This window comes from Podarcis melisellensis, assembly GCF_964234715.1.
Source record: "Podarcis melisellensis genome assembly, chromosome: 7".
NCBI classification, from domain to species: Eukaryota; Metazoa; Chordata; class Lepidosauria; order Squamata; family Lacertidae; genus Podarcis; species Podarcis melisellensis.
Genome location: NC_138539.1, coordinates 86,398,035 through 86,415,176, shown reverse-complemented (window position 1 = coordinate 86,415,176; position 17,142 = coordinate 86,398,035). Strand labels below are relative to the sequence as shown.

General features: G+C 45.1%; 1 protein-coding gene across 2 annotated transcripts in view; it reads right to left on the bottom strand.

Annotated features, from left to right (window-relative positions):
• Positions 1–421: 421 nt before the first annotated feature.
• Positions 422–17,142, bottom strand: part of DIAPH1 (diaphanous related formin 1) — a 78,028-nt gene continuing 61,307 nt past the window's right edge. The window contains exons 23-28 of one of the 2 annotated variants that reach the window (XM_081917726.1): positions 16,760–16,884; positions 15,084–15,248; positions 14,241–14,376; positions 8,335–8,421; positions 3,517–3,566; positions 422–677 (exon numbers count right to left, since the gene is read on the bottom strand). In XM_081917726.1, coding sequence (XP_081773852.1) covers positions 639–677; positions 3,517–3,566; positions 8,335–8,421; positions 14,241–14,376; positions 15,084–15,248; positions 16,760–16,884 — 602 coding nt within the window. In that variant the 3' untranslated portion in view covers positions 422–638. The remainder of the gene's footprint in view (positions 678–3,516; positions 3,567–8,334; positions 8,422–14,240; positions 14,377–15,083; positions 15,249–16,759; positions 16,885–17,142) is intronic. The other variant, XM_081917725.1, reaches the window with a different exon arrangement.

The window sequence follows — 17,142 nt, the reverse complement described above, 5'->3', positions numbered from 1 at the left end:
TGCATCCCTCAGCAACATTTGATGCTTAGTTGGCACTGGGACGGCAGCACGAGGGCTGGGACATTAAATTGTGACCTTGCTTCCCGTCACCCACGCTCGACAAGGAAGTGGGGCCCGCGGGTTTTGAATTACCCTTGCTACCCAATGGCATGGTCCTCCCCACCCTGCCTGCAGGTGTGGGAGCCAACACAGCAGCAGCTCTCACCTTTGCTCAAAACTATGGTGCATGCTCAGCAGAAAGCTCCGAAGTTATGATTTTGAGAAAGGCAGGGGGCAGATTCAAAATGAGATGTCCTGTACTATGGTATAAAAAGGCTTAAAAGACGTTGTAAAACAGCCCTAGAAGGGGGCAAGGCAGAAGTGATTACATTATTTGTCTCCTCGTCTCATGCCCGTGAAAAGTAAAATCAAAGACTGCAAAGTGACTCAGTGTTTTTTAATTCCTCTGCCATGTGTGTCTCTCTCCTGCCACAGGCTTTAGTCCTAGCCTGGGCTCTAGCTCTGGCGGCTGTTCCCCTCCGTGAAAGTTTCATCTGGAGTATCTCCATTGGGGGCTTCGGCTTCTCCGTCTTTATCCTTCTTTAGCTTCTTGTTTTGCTTGCTTGAACCCAGAGCATCTTCCTTTGTCAACTCCGAGGCTAGCAATGAAGTGACGGCACAGCCAACTTTTCTGTTTGCTGAGGTGGGTAGAAAGACGAGGGGAGGAAGAGAGACCAAGTTAAACTCCCAAAGGAAGTCCAAAGCAGAAGAACAAGCTGCTGCACTTCGGTAGGTGTTGCTCCGAAGAAAAGGAGACATGAAGCACTGAATTTACCACCCAACCTCTCCACATAATCCTTTCCATCAACCCCAACGGCAAGGATATGGGCAACGTAACACCAGTGCAGGCATTTCCAGAAGGGCAGCTGTTTCAGTAAAACCACCTTAAAAATTAACAAAGTTATTACAGCAGAAGCTGTTGGGGACCGCAGCTCACTTCATCAGACGTCTGCTATCCTCAGCTACAAGGATATTTATGTATTGGGGCAGGGGGAGGGGTTGAAACAGTGAGGTCAGAGTGGAACGAAATGCAGAAAGTTCCCAGTCAGTGATAATTATTTAATTAACAGTGCTAATTCACTAAACAGTAGTTGTTGAAAGCACAGACAACAACTGTAGGCTGAAAAAAATAAGACTGTAGACCAGGGGTCCTCAAACTACGGCCCACAGGCCACAGCCAGCCTGCCAGAGTCCTGAAGCTGGCCCAGCCAGGTTTGTGGGGTCAGATTTCACGTGGTTTGAGGAGACAGCAGGTCCATACTTCCCATTGAAATACTTATAAGTTTATGTTGATTAAAATCATTCATTTTAAATATTGTATTGTTTTTCCTGTTTTTTGTGCCCTACAAATAAAATATGTGCAGTGTGCATAGGAATTTGTTCATATTTTTTTCAAACTATAGTCCGGCCCCCAACAGTGTCTGAGGGACAGTGAACTGGCCCCGTTAAAAAAGTTTGAGGACCCCTGCTGTAGACCTTGCCCAAGTAGGTTGCCTGCACTTGGATTTAAAGGTTTATAACCAATCGATGGCTTCCATTGGTAGAAACGGCTCGGCTGCAGGTGCCTGTTCTGTATCTGAATGAACTTGCTTGTTTAGTGTGGCAGCACCTGTGCTTGGGAACTCCCTGCCTAGGGAAATCAAGCAGGCGTCTCCAATGTACTCTTTCCAGCGCCAGCTGAAAACATTCTTGTACCTCAAAACTATAAAACTATGTATATTCAAACACTTTGAAGTTTTGGAATTATTGGCCTGGAAAATGAGTAAGAACTGACACAAACTTCACAAAAACCAAGACTTCTGGCTTTGTGGACTGGAGAAAGGGCTGTAGTGAATGACACCATTTTGTCCTATTTTATTTACATAGCTGAAAAAGGGATACAGCAAACTGATTCTGCAAAAGTGGTTCTCAGAGAAAAACAGCTCAAGAGTGTTTTCTGAGATGAAGCCTTTCTGCTAATGACTGTCTTCTGAAGAGACAAAACACTTGTGTATACACACAGTTCTGTACAACACAAACCACTTGGTAGGACTGTCTCCTAGAACACGCTACACAATCACCTGTTTCAGAAGAGACTCCTGAGACACAGACTGTGTAGAGAAGTGGATGTCTTCCAAGCTATAAATATGGATAGCTTCTAGCTCATATCATCACATTTCAACCGCCTGATAATGTCAGTACACTCTCTCGCCCTGTAGGTTATTGCCTCTTGTCTGGATTTTTGGTATCTGTTGCCATGCAGGCTGACCCCAAGTGGCTTTGGTCAACGAAATCAAACCCTCTTCCCACTGCTCCACCTGCAGTTCTGACAAGGACAATTAACAGAGAATGTCCCATGCCTGAACCTATTACAATCACAAAAAAGCAATACTGCAAAGAAAGGTACGGGCACCCCAGGTTTTGGGTATGATACTGTTAAGCTGTGAAGATACCTCTTGAAACTGGAGATCATACAGATCACAAACCCTAAGCATCATGAGGGACCGTGGCTAGAGGTTCAGTCATAGAGAAGGTTAAAGAGGATCTGGGAAGCTGGAGGGGTCACTTTTGGCCTGCCAAGACAGGCAAACAAACATTCAGCGCAGAGATCATAACTTGTGCAACATACACACACTTTTACATTATGGCACTGTACCACACGAGTGTGCCCATAAACCTGATCACAAACAGAAGTCTAGAGAAAACTCCAGGGTTTGGGAAGAAGAATGCAGAAGCGAAGACAACCATGGGAGAACCAAGTGGCAGCTCTGGTTGCTGACCTGAGATGCTGCAGTTCCATGGAGAGTTCGGTTCACCAGACACGGAAAGGGCAGACACACTTCTGGTGTTGCATCTAGAGCAAACACCTGAACATCATGCAAAGGGAACATGCAACTGGCAGAAGAATGACAATTCTAAAGGCAAAGAAAATGCTCCTTGTCATCTGCTTGTGCCTGCCTACCAAGTTGTACTAGGACTATCCTTGAAGGGCAAACCCTGAGAAATGCTTCCTATAGCCGTAGAGCTTGTAGAGCTCAGGGTTGTAAATATACAAAGCAATAAAGACAAAAAGGAATGCGTAGAGGTGTCAGCCAGTTGCATTGCCTGGATGATGGATCACTGCAGTACTGGAGTTGGGAACACTGCACATGCCGACAAGGAGGGAGGAGGGTGAGGAGAAAGACAGCAAGGAAACAGCCTCGGAAGGAGCCAGGAGAACCAAGAAGGTTGTTCTGGGCAGGGCAGGCCCATGCTCCAAGACAGAAGTGAGGAAGGATCCACACTTCAAAGGGACCAACTATAGTGAGTCACATGTACTCAAGGTGACCCGTTCGGAAGCCCAAAGACAATCAGTTCTGGGCAGACTGCTGAACCCAGCATGGGAGGCTGCCTGAACGCCCATCTCCTCTTCCAAACTTCCTGCCTGCAGCACACGAGGACACCACACACAAATGGAGGGGAGTGGGAGGAAAGAACATCCACATGCCCATGGGTTACCCGCTCAGGTGTGTGTTCCTCCACCTCACAAAGGGACAGGACAGAGTTTGCTGCGAGGAAATAAAAAAAGCGCCCATCAGGTTACCTGTTCAGGATGCTCCAAAGCTCTGACTGCCTTCCCCACAAGAGAACAGAGGCAACAGGAAACCCCTCTGCACAATTCCAGAGTACCTGGGCTCTGTATCTATTTACAGGGGGCTTATGACCCATAAGATACCGCAAGAGACAGGGCCTTGCGTACGTTTGATCTGTTCAGGCTTTCGCAGCTGACTGGTCCCTAATTCTTCCATCAATATGAGGAGCAGGGCGACAGCCAGAGACCCACAATTCAAAAGCATGAGCTTGTGCCATACTGACTGCCAAAGCATGTGAACAAAGCAGGTGATAAAGTCATTTCCCCCCTGCAACAAAGTCAGCATAGAACCATTACATAGTGCTTTAGTTCTCAGAGGTTAAAAATTAATACCCAGGCTGTAACACTTCAGACTGCAGGGCACAGGAGCTTATATGAACAAATGCTCTTCTCCCTAACATGCCATGTTTCTATGTGAAGGGATTCCCCCCTTTGTATGGAGCACTCCATCTTGGGAGCGCTCACCTACAACCTTAAGTGCTATTACAGACCAGATTCACCACCTGTCTTAGAAATAACTAGGTCTAAAACATGTGGATGGAGCTTCTGGTGTTATGGTTTTTTATTTCAGATGGAGACTAAACAAAAGGAGCTGGATCAAGGAAGTGGAATGACCTCATTATCTGAACTCCATCCCCACAACAGCAGATGGTCTGCATGATGTCAGGGCTGTGGACGTCAATGACAAGATGAGTAATCAAAATCAGAAGGGCTGTCTGAATCAGGCTGAAACCATGACTGTGGGACTATCCCTGAGGCAAGCTGCATGGGGACAGACACAAGGCTATTGTGCATTCCCCTCCCTGCAGGCGGCAGCAACTGGCAGGCCTTTCTTAATGAACTAGCAGGAACAATATCCCTGCTGACTTATCCCACAGTAACTACTTAAGCTATTCAGTGGAGCCCACAAAGGGCTCTTCGCTTTTTCATTCCTTCACATCCTAGCATGAATATGCCAGTGCCACTGAATAGCGACAGCTGCTTGTCAGCGAAAGCAAAGTCAAAGATCAGAGCCAATTGTGTTGATAAGCAGCTACTCTGTGGCAGTGATAGGATGTAGCATCCCTCCCTGCCCCCAAATCTTTATGAGGAGGGGCTGTCTCAATTTCTCTTTGAGGGCACATGATGTTAGCAGTAGATGATTCCAGTGAAAGAGTAGCAAAACCCTTTGGAGAGATCAGCAGTACATCTCTGCTCTACCTTATTTAGATGGTTCCCATTAATTTCATAGCTCTGAGCATACACAAACCTGGAAATCAAGTCTCACCACTGGGCTGAAGCAGAAAAGAGAAGTAGCTTTGGAGAAATCAGAATCAGTTTGGGGTTACTCTTATACATCTTTGTCACTACAGGCCCAAGGGACCTCTGCACCAGCCTTTTGCCAGGTTGAAATTGGCTGAGAGGAAGAAGCAACACATGGAAGAGGCCAGAAGAGTCTGCCAGCTGGCCTGGGCAACTGATGCTGCAACCACAATTTATCTGCACAGACTCTTCATCCTAACTGGCGTGGGTGGTCACCTTCCATCTTTCCTAGCTCCTCCTCCTGCCAGGTTGACTCTTAATCCTAATCAGTGGCAGCTGGAGAAGCCTAAGGTCCCCAAACTGTCCAGACTGTCCATCTATATCTCTACAGTAAGGGCCCCAGGACTGGCAGTTAGAGGAGCCAGCGGAGCAGGGCCAAAGTGTGCACAGGGGTGGAGGGCAGCATGTTCCGGTTGTCCCTCTATGGCTCACCTGGGTAAGCCATCACACTGTCTTTTGCAGTGCCAGCTGTAGCACGAGAACATTTCTCCATTTTTATTATTTGTATAGACAGAAATATGTGGCACATCTGCAGAATGGAGCAACACAGAAACTGGCTGGGATTTCAAGTAATACTCAGCAGTGAATGAACAGTGGCTCCATTCAGACATCACACCAACCCAAATTTAAGCTTTTTAAATGGCAGATTGGTATATTGTAAGAATTGAACCAGTACTGCATGGATCTTCAACCCTTGCTCTGTTCAACACATGGGCCCCTCTTAAAGGTTGGTTGCTGCTGAGAGATCATCCCCTGCCTGCTGACTTAGCTCTCTCCTTAAGACTGCTGAAAAAGGGCAGAGCCACTTGAGCCCAACCCTAACCCTAAAAAGCCCTTAAAGGTAAACGACCCCTGACAGTTAAGTCCAGTCGCAGACGACTCTGGGGTTGCTTTACAGGCCAAGGGAGCTGGCGTTCGGACAAACACAGTTTTTCCGGGTCATGTGGCCAGCATGACTAAGCTGCTTCTGGTGCAACGGAACACCGAAACCAGAGCAGTGCACAGAAACGCCATTTACCTTCCCGCCGGAGCAGTACCTATTTATCTACTTGCACTTTTTGTGTGTGTGTGTGTGCTTTCAAACTGCTAGGTTGGCAGGAGCTGGGACCAAACAACAGGGGCTCACCCCGTCGCAGGGTCTCGAACTGCTGACTTTTCAATCGGCAAGCCCAAGGCTCAGTGGTTTAGACCACAGCGCCACCCACCTTAAAAGACTCTAATAAAGTGATTGTGGCAGGCTTATTGCAGCTGCTGCTATCCCAAGGAGACTGCAGCTGCTTTGCTCCTCCCAAGGCTCAGCACAGGCCAGCAGCTAAACCAAGGTTTGACATGGCATGTTGTCCAAACCAGGGATCATAGTGAAGGTTCCCCAACTGCAACCACAGTTTCTAACTACAGGATAAACCTTGAATACAGATGACTACTTTGGCTTACTGTGGCATGTGAAACAGGCCAAACTCTGCCCTACCTATTCAAAAGACCAGCTCATTTAACTTTTCCCTGCCTTAGGATTCTTTTCCTTTCCTCCCTGCCATAATGCAAAGGCAGATCATTGTGAAGACTCTCTTGCTCTGTGAAGCACAATCTACATCCAACTTGATCCCACTGGCCCAAAAGGTGACAAAAAAGCTTAAACCTTAGTACTGCAGTTTAAATCTTAGTATTTCAGCTTAATTATCTATGATGCAGCAGGTTGTAACAAAATAAGTCATTTTTGTTCCGTTATCTGCTCTGGGTTGCTTTGACTGACTTTCTGCAAGTTATCTACAACTCCTCAGGTGAGTTTGGCTGCATCAAAGTGAAACTGAGGAACGATAGATGCAGAACTATTTCTATTTAGTGCCTAACTCATAGGGTTTTGCAATGTCTGCTTCTTCAGAAAATTACTATTCAAATACATAACCATTTCTAACCTCAGAACGCCATAAGAATTTGAAACTAACATGCTTTAATATATTTAACAAAATTACTTAGCACTTAAATTGATCAGTTTCTAAAGACCTGCATATTATCAAATTCTTACTTCACATTATTAAATTAAATATAACATTCCAATGATCAGTTAATGGAAAGACATATGTATATTTGTGTGTGTGTGTATCTGCACATATAAAGTATCAGTGAAAGGACACTTTTATTACACACATTGATTACACTTATTTCATGTTTTTCCTGTAAATAAATTCTTCAAAATGTCTACACATACACAGACACACAGAGAAAGTTATTTATCATGAAGGAAGACCTTTCATTTTACAGAAAAAGCATGAATAACCTTGTTATCTTGTATATTAATGGGGCATTAAATATAATACTGCACCAAGAGGCTTTGTCTGAATCAGCAAATTGTGGTTTTTCTTGTCAGAAATCATGTGAAAATCAGCCCTTCTGGACATGAGCTCTCCCAGAGGCTTCTTGTAGAAATGAGAGAGACTTAAAAGGAAAAAGTGGTGAAGTCATCCAAACTTTCTTTTTAAATGGTCTGTACTCTGAATGTCAAATTGAACCACAAGAACCAGGGAGAGCATAATAGCTTAAATAGTGTTGGGACTATTGACTTCATCTTGTAATTACTGCATATTTTAGTCAACTTGAGCTCCTCACTGAACTTGTGATGCTAAATAAGAGCTCTTTAACACATTGCCCCATGTTACATGTCCTTTCCTCCATAGGGTCAACCATATAAAAGTGCTCCAGATTTTTCTCAGGGCTTATAGAATCCAGGAAGCTGCAAGGTGTACCTTTGGCTTGTAGACCATCTGGCTATTAAGAGGAAGCAACAGTCAGGCAGGGAAAAGGAGTTCAAGACAAATGAACAGTCCTGGCATGGAAACACAGCAAGCATCCTTTTGCCAAACATTCTTTTCATAGAACATCTTACCACTTCAGGCATAAAGGCATCTATAAGCAGATTAATTACCGAATCATTGCCACAGGTATGCATCCAAGAGCTGTGAAACCCATCAAGTTTGATGGGTGAGTTAGAGAAGTCTAGTCTTTCCCCAAATCTCAAATACTCACTCTGAAGTGAAGAAGCTGGTCTCAATTGTACCAGCTACAAAAATGCTTCATAAGGTTGTAAATAAATACAAACCAACATCCAATACTGAACATTGCTCCAAGGTCACTCACTGAACTTCAAAGATAAGCAAAGGATTTTTTAGCTGCCAGATTGAAGACTAACACTATTTTTTAAAAATCAAATGGGCTCTTACATTGTCAGCAGAATGGCAAAGACAGGAAACTGCGAGCTGCCATTATGCCACAAACATGTGCTTGGTGAGTTAAACTCCTTCTAGGCATGACTGAAGTTTCATCTTTCTTCCATACAATTCAGGTTTGATCAACAAGTGGATCAGAATTCTGGGCCAAACAGAACATACCTTGGCGTGGTCCTCTTTTCCTACGGAAGGCTGCTCCTGATTGCAAGGCCTCCATTAGACTGTCCATAACTCCTGTTTCATCGCCCTCTGCAAAGTGCAAAAAGAAAAAAGAAAAGGTGACTCACAATGCCTTTATATTCTTACAGATGCAAAAGATGACACCATCTACCAAGCCCTCCCACAGTGTGTATCAGGTGAATACCGCTTCCCAAGACACCTGTACAAGGAGCGCATGGGAAGATCACCCACCAGGCACCATAGTGCATGGTGAAATTTTCTGGCTGAGGGTGCAGGTATTGGGGAGATGATGGAATGTCTATTTGAAAGCACTCCCTTGTAAACAAACAAACAAAAAGAACTTTATACATGTGGGAAATTGACATGTCAAGGAGAGAGCCACACTAAAATGCTTCTCAAAGTGATTTCTAACTGACATGGGGAGTAAGTTCTTTTTATAACATGGGGAAATATTAAACTAGGCGCTCACACTATGTAGAGCTGCAATCCCAAAAACAATTCTGCTGTACATTAGATTCAGAACCATACCTGCCGGTTAGTGTTAGTGTTAACTTTTATGTTAAAAGGAGGGGGGAGATGAGAAAAACCACTTCTCCCCTGCCTTACCTCACTGCTTTAATAACTCACCTCTGATAATCAAAGTGAGAATGCAGGAAGAAAATGTCTCAAAGTAGCAAACTCTGAGAAGGTCAGGCTAGGGAAGGGGCAGGTTTTCCTTTAGTCACTCACGTGCTCCCCCCCCCCCCCCCGGCAGCTTCTTAACTGAATTGGCAAGCACGGCTGGTTTGGCCCTCAGCAATCATGCTTTCTATTCTACTAATAAGAGGAAATAAATTCCTTCTTTATCAGCACAAAAACTGAGATGAAACTCCCCATCGCAGCTCTCCTCGCTTCATTCCAGCTATTCCATTACAGGGCTGAGGAATGGCCCAGGCCTCCCCTGCCCCCGCAATAGCAAGGCAGGCAGGGATGGAGAAGCCTTTTCTCTGGTCACCATTTTAAAGGAAACTGACCTAATTCACACACACACTCAAACAGCACATGATTTGTGATAAAAAAAGAAAAGCAAAATGCAATAAAATAACAGATTGATCAGTCCGTCCATCCCTAAAAACAGGCTTGGGAGGAATCCCTCTGAAAGGCAGCTCCCCCCCCCCCCCGCCCTCTCACACACATGTTGCAGTGGGGGTGGGGGGCTTCTTGGCAGGCTCCCAGCAGCTTTTAATGGGCCCAGCTACTGGGCTATTCTGCTGCCTTGATGTGATTAGCACCCCCAGGGCTTTTGTGCCATCCATTTCCCATTAATCTCCTTTTCGCTCTCAGCAGCTCTCTGGCTACTAAGGAGATTAGCTGGCCTGTCTCAACTGATCGCCTTCCCCTAGCAACAAGGATGCTCCTGGTCCAAAAACCATGTGCCAAGGGAGACCCCTGCACTGTTCCTTTGGCAGAAGCTGTGCGCTGCCATGATCCTCTCTTGCCAGACGAGCAGCTCAGCCCATCTCACTAAAGCAGTCCAAAGGAGGTGCAGGAAAAAGAACTGAGGGGCTGTGCCTTTGCTTGGTATCCCTTCTCACAGGAAGAAGGGAAACCAGCAACACCTTCTACAGACATTATGAGGGGTGAGAGGAAACATGGCAGAAGCAAAAGCTCTTGCAGCCTTTAAGGTTTTGTGAATGAAAACTCATGATTTGGTGCTGTCCCTGCATTCGGGGAGCTGGTCCCTCTAACATCCTTGCCGGGAAACAAAGGCCCTGCAAATATGTCTGCTGAGAAAAGGAGGGCCCAAAGATTACATTATCTGCAGGAGCACAAATGTTTCTAATTCATTTAATTCCACTGTTGTCATCCCCGGCTCCCATCCACAGTGAGCCTGGTGCTGAAAGCGTTAACCACTAATTCACAGGCTGCCCTGCAAATCTTGGTTTCCGTGGCAACAGCTCCTGGCTAAACATAAACCTATAAAATCACACTAGAACATCTGTTGGGTACTTTCAGTCGGTCTGAATCCATTATCCACAGCGCCACCTGCTGGCAAAAATAACCTGCTACACCTGACCTATATCTGTATATTCAACCTGCTAAGCTATAATAATAATAATTTATTATTTATACCCTACCCATCTGGCTGGGTTTCCCCAGCAACTCTGAGGTGGCTCACAACAGAATATTAAAAACACGATAAAAAAAATCAAACATTAAAAACTGATCTAAACAGGGTTGCCTTCAGATGTCTTCTAAAAGTCAGATAGTTGTTTATTTCCTTGACAGCTAAGAGGCATGCATATAAAAATGCCTTCTTAAAGGAAATGTGTCCACCAGTCAGCTCTGAGATAAGCAAGAAACAGTCAAGAGAGCAAAACGTTCCAAGTGGGAAATAATCACAGCAGTCCTCCAGGACCAGACCAAGGACCCACCGAGTCTAACATCCTATTGCCAACTGTGGGACACGGGGACGCTTGCCTAACATCAAGTCAAGATCTTGCAGGAAATCAGCAGGAAATGGGACCTATACTGGCACCGCTTCTCTGGCAGAGGTGGGGGGCATGAAATGAGGCACCCATGAGGGTGCTGCCATAATAGTAAGGGGCTTGTGTGCTTTGCTCCAGAATCAGCCCCTCCCTTCAGTGTCAGTTAAGAAGGACAGTTAAGAATGTCAGTTAAGAAGGGCCAACTGTCTCTTCTTGTTCCTTGCCTCACTTGCCTCAAGTTGCTGTATTTTGTTTCTCTCGTTATGCTATTTTGCTACAGTTTTCTTTATTATTAAGCTTAAAAAGGACCCCTGACAGTTAAAGTCCAGTTGCGAACGACTCTGGAGTTGCGGCGCTCATCTCGCTTTACTGGCCGAGGGAGCCGACGTTTGTCCGCAGTTTTTACGGGCCAGCATGACTAAGCCGCTTCTGGCGAAACCAGAGCAGCGCACAGAAATGCTGTTTACCTTCCTGCCGGAGAGATACCTATTTATCATCTTGCACTTTGACGTGCTTTCGAACTGCTAGGTTGGCAGGAACAGGGACCGAGCAACGGGAGCTCACCCCGTCACGGGGATTCGAACCGCCGACCTTCCGATCGGAAAGCCCTAGGCTCAGTGGTTTAGACCACAGCACCAACCGCATCCCAAATATTATTAAAGCTTAGTTTACATTTAAATAAATAATAATAATAAAGTCAAGCCACTGGTCCTTGCAGTTCATTCTCACTGAACCACTCCCAACCTGACTGAATTATTTTGTAAGTTCAATGGTGCCAGCTCTTGATTTCTATAGATAAGGGACCCCTTTCTCTTCTCCCCACTTCTGTGTTTCGTTAAGCTTCAGGAAGAAGCAGAAAAAAAGCACTGGGCTAAGGGAGATGGAGGTACCCCTTAATTCTTACTGCTGTTTCTCTGCTTGTTCCTGAAGCTTAGTGAAATATGTGGAGGGGGGAGAAGAGAAAGGGGTCCCTTATCTACAGAAATCAAGAGCTGGCACCATTGAACTTACAAAATAATTCAGGCAAATTGGGAGTGGTTCAGGGAGAACTATGGGGGCCCTCCATCTCCCTCACATCCTTCTTTCACCAGGCCAGGGCTGTTTTCTCTGCTTATATATTACTCACAGCACTGTTTCACCACAGTAATCCAAGACAAAATTGTGGGGGAAGGGGAAAGGAATGTGAGGAGAACCATAAGCCATGTCACTCAGCACAACTTCGAGTTGCTCAAAGGCAGGGGTAACTGGCAGGAAATTGCGGGAGACAGGAAATAAGCAGACAGGGGTAGTAATTGAGTCCATATGTTCTAACAAAGGAATGTTTTTGGTAGCTAAGAGAGGATTGTGTCTGTATGTAAGGAAGCCTTCTGGAAAGACACAGATTAGCAGACGGTCACTTGGCTGGGCGATCAGAACCAGCATTTGGAAAACATGCACTAATATTGGAGGCATGAATCAGAACTGTAAACTGACACAGGGCCTTCATTAAAGCCTTCTAAGCATCTAGGCAATTAGAAACTAAGATCTAGATAGGATTCTAATTAACAAATGCTATCTATTTAGATATGTGACTGCTGCATTAAAAAGGGGTAAATTAGTACTATAAAGTCACACAATTGCTGTTCAATTGCAAGACATGCAAGTCAAGCAAAGTGGGCTCAGTCCATAGTTCCAGGGTCCATTACAATACCCTACACTTTCAGGAGAGTAGCTGTGTTAGTTTACAGCAACAAAAGAACAAGAGGCTTGTAGCATCTTAAAGATTAACAACTTCATTGTGGAGAAAGACAGGGGTGGAAGACCCGTGATCCTCCAGAATTGAGGCTGTATACTCTGACCAATGGGCCAAGATCATAATTAATGGTAACATCCTCCAGATGTTGTTAGACCACAACTTCCATCATCTCTGACCCCTAACCATGCTGGTAGGGGCTGACAGAGTCCATCATCATATGGAGGGCACCACATTGGCTATCCCTGGTGGAAGCTGTCATAGGTTAGAGTTCATCAGACATATAAAATGTTTTCCTCAGTTGGCAAGTGTATATATACACACACTTTGGTGTAGAGAGAAATAAGGGTGATCTGTGGAGTCAAAGAGCAATAAAATGCAAACAGTCTGTATAGCACTTCATGCATCTGATGACATGGGCCCTAATCTATAAAAGCTTAAGCCATCATGAATTTGTTGTTCTTTAAGGTGCTACAAGACTCTTTCTTGTTTATAATGAACTACTGTCTTAAATAATCCTGGGCTGAAGTGGTACTGCTGTTATCTAGCCCCATTTATTTATTTACAAAGTGTTCTCAGAGCTGTTTGCTGAGGAAAAACTGAGCATAGACCATCATGCAAGCTAAAACATACACAAGAACAAATTCAAAGCCCTGGCAGTAAGGAAAGAGCTTAGCTCTCAAGGCTTGGCAGAACAAAGTTTTTACTCGTCTCTGAAAGAAGACAAGTGAGGCAAAGTACTGGAAGGGATTCCACAGGATTTAAATGCCATGGAAAACCATGAAAAGGAAAGGAGCAAAATCAAACTGAGCTCTGAAAGGAAGAGGAAGAGGAAGAAAGCACCAAAAGAAATCATTTAAGCATACCATGCTGATGAACAAAGCCCACTAAACCAGAAAATTCCTGCACAGAAAGCACTTTTATATCAAAAGTTGCATTAAACCTGTACATAGAGAATCATAAATGTAATTTTGCTTCATGTAGATATGATGGAAATGGACCAGAAAACTGTGGTCCATCACAGTTTCCCACCCCATTTACACCCAGCTGAAGACACACTGAGGGTATCAAAATGTGACTCCATGCATATTACTTAATCTCATTTCACTTCCAAAATGCGTCCAGGGTAGGCCTGTGCCAAGTATGAAGAGCCTCTTCAGATTTCAAGACACAAACCTAAGAGCTGCTGCTACTGAAAACTTCTATGATTGAGATGCAAATTGGTATATAACTAGGGATGTGCCTGTCAGATAAAGGGGCTTAAGTTTGGCTTCCTTTTCCCCTGCACACAGCCATAATGGCTAAATAGAATCTCCATGTTCAGTGGCAGTACCCCTAGAGGGCAAACAGTGTGTGGAGGGTTCTTGCCTCCTTATCTCTCCAAGGAGACTGGAAGGCCACAGTTGCAAGCAAGATGCTGGACTCCGGGTCTGATCCAAAAGAACTTTTATGGGGTCCTTAAGGGAGAGGAGGCACTGACCCTCCTTCCTGCAATGACTCTGCCCCCTTCTAAATAGCTTTCCATCCACTGAGACAACTATAGAATAAATCCACTGGCACTGTTAGGAAATCAGTATCAGTCGGCCAGGATCTGTTACTGTACTCACTCAAGACTTCAGTGCCAAGTCCCTCTGTTTTGCATTCGGTCCCCTCTTCCCTATTCTTACCACCAAGCTGCTTTACATTACCTGCATTCATATCTATCAGTTGCTCTCTCTTCTGTTGTTTCTCCTGCCGTTCCTTCTCAGCCTTCTCTTTGGCAAGCTTAGCTTTACGCATCTTCTCTTCTGTCTCCCGCCGCTTCTGATTCTCCTTTACGGCTTGCTGAAAAGCAGACACAGCTGCCTGGTAAGATGGACTACGGGGGAGTTATGGCAAGGATGTCCACCTGATGTTTCCTTCTCAATGGCATAAAAGATAGCTCAAGAAAAAAATTAGGACAATGCAAGAGAAGAATTCAACAGGTTTGTGTAACTTGGGTCTACTAACAGCTTTAGCTATGTTAGTTAAATGAAACCTCCAAGTTCATAGGAAGTAAATGCTAGTTACTAGACACAATGCAGCCATATGCCTTTCAACATCTCAGATGAAAACAGGCACATGCATGTTACTGCACCAAAACCCACACTACACTTCTGTATGCAAAAAGAAACAACCTTTGGCAAGCTTTATCTCGCAGATTTGGCTGTATAACTGCAATGCAAACACATTAAAGAACATTTATTATCTGAATCGACATTCTCACTCACACACACACACACCCTTTTAGGTGAGGAGATGAAGGCTCAAGAGTAGCAATTCTAGTGTACAAACACATTTCAAAAACACCTCCACCAAAATCTCTGCAAAAGGCCTAATAAGGGCAAAATGAAAAACTCATGCAACAAGAGGGGGCTGTCTCCCACCAGGCACTGTTTCATGTGCTGCTGGAGGCACGGCGCTGGGTGGGCTTTCACAAGTCAGACACAAGCAAAGCAGTTTGCATGAGCAGAGGGTTGTATGCAGCTTAGCAGGCCAGAGGGGATGCTCACCAAAAACATGATTCTGAAGTTGTGCAAATCAGTGAAGAACTCCTCAGAAGATATTTTACTGGTGTCAAACAGGAAATACTGTCCTAATTCCATATAGAGGTTTTCCATATTTGAGTGCATCATCCGCAGCTTCTCATATTGCTCCTCAGCCTCCTTAACAAAGCTGTAAGACTTGAGTCAAAGATCACAGTTGCTGAGTGGAGGTACAATCTATGTTTAACGAAAGAGCTCTATCTGCAGGTGACCCTCGGTGTTCTCAGCTGATCTCCCCCTTCCATGTCATCTGCCTGTATTTCTGTTTCAAACCAACTAACTTCTCTCTCCACGCCCCACCCAAACCCCACCTGCAATTCAGAGTTCTACACGCATCCATTGCTTTGTGGCGCAGGGTTGCCTATCATCTGCTCACTAAGAATTCTCTATTATAAGCAGTTAGTTCCACCAGTCCTGGCAGCACTCACCCATGTATTGTAGAACCCTCCCATACTCACAGCTGGAGACTCCAAAGGATAGTACAGTGGTACCTCGGGTTACACACACTTCAGGTTACATACGCTTCAGGTTACAGACTCTGCTAACCCAGAAATAGTACATCAGGTTAAGAACTTTGCTTCAGGATGAGAACAGAAATTGTGCTCCAGCAGCGCGGCGGCAGCAGGAGGCCCCATTAGCTAAAGTGGTGCTTCAGGTTAAGAACAGTTTCAGGTAAAGAACGGACCTCCGGAACGAATTAAGTACTTAACCCGAGGTACCACTGTATCTTGTTAGGTGGCATACATCTGGTCCTACTGCCAACAAAATGAGCAGGACACACATGGAAAAGTATTAAGTAAGTTTGAGCTTGCTCCAGTTTGAGCCATAAATAAATCTGGGACCAGACCTTGTCATTGCATGCCCTAACCCTGTGGTAAATGAAGAGGTCCCTTAGGTACAGAATGCCTCCCCAACACCACCAAAACCTCTCCCCATATGAACTGACCTGGACCCTGCAATCATAATCTGAGGCCCTTCTTCGTGTGCCCCCTCCATGAGAGGCCAGAGGGAGGCAACACAAGAGCGGGCTTTTCCGTGGAGGTTCTCTGCTTGTGAGATGCTCTCCCCAGGGAGGCTGGCCTGGAGCCTTCATTGCATATCTGTAGGTAAAAACATTCCTCTTCTCCCAGGCCTTGGGCTTATTAAACTATCTATGGTCTTTTAAACTGGGGATTGGGGAAGCTGTTAATTTAATAAACAACAACTACAGTGGTACCTCGGGTTAAGAACTTAATTCGTTCTGGAGGTCCGTTCTTAACCTGAAACTTAACCTGAAGCACCACTTTAGCTAATGGGGCCTCCCGCTGCCGCCGCGCGATTTCTGTTCTTATCCTGAAGCAAAGTTCTTAACCCGAGGTACTATTTCTGGGTTAGTGGAGTCTGTAACCTGAAGTGTCTGTAACCTGAAGCGTCTGTAATCCGAGGTACCACTGTACAGCCATGTGATCGCAACTGTGCAGTCATTGTCTGTGACTTTGGAGAAGAGAGCCTTACTGGCAGCTCCCCTTGGTTGTATCTTATTAGTGCCCCCCTCAAATGAGGAAAGAATCCAAAAGGGCTGGTTCCCCAGTAGCACACATAAGAGTTCCTTATTCTACATGCTGTTCTCAGGGATTCCCAGTTCACAACGTTCTGAAGGATATCGACATTTTCTCTTTAAATTTATCCTTCTCTTCTGTAGCACTGGGGCATTTGTCAACATCACGTCGCAAGTCTGAAATCTGTTTCTTCATGAGGTCCAGGCTTTTCCCTAAATCCGCTGCAGGAACTTTGGGGTGGAGGGAAGACAAAGCAGGAGGAAAGTAGAGGAATCAGAAAACAAGGAATCTGCTCACTGTAATTTCTTGAGGGAGGTAGGAGGGCATTTTAATTTTAACTTCAGGATATTCCCACCCATCAGACCAGAAGGCAGGGCTAGCTATTAGGGACTTCTCCATGGTAGTGGTTTCCCCAACTCTCCAGACTGGGCTAGAAAAAAGTAAGAACTGTTAAACAATAGAAACCCCAACCATTAAAAAGCACACAG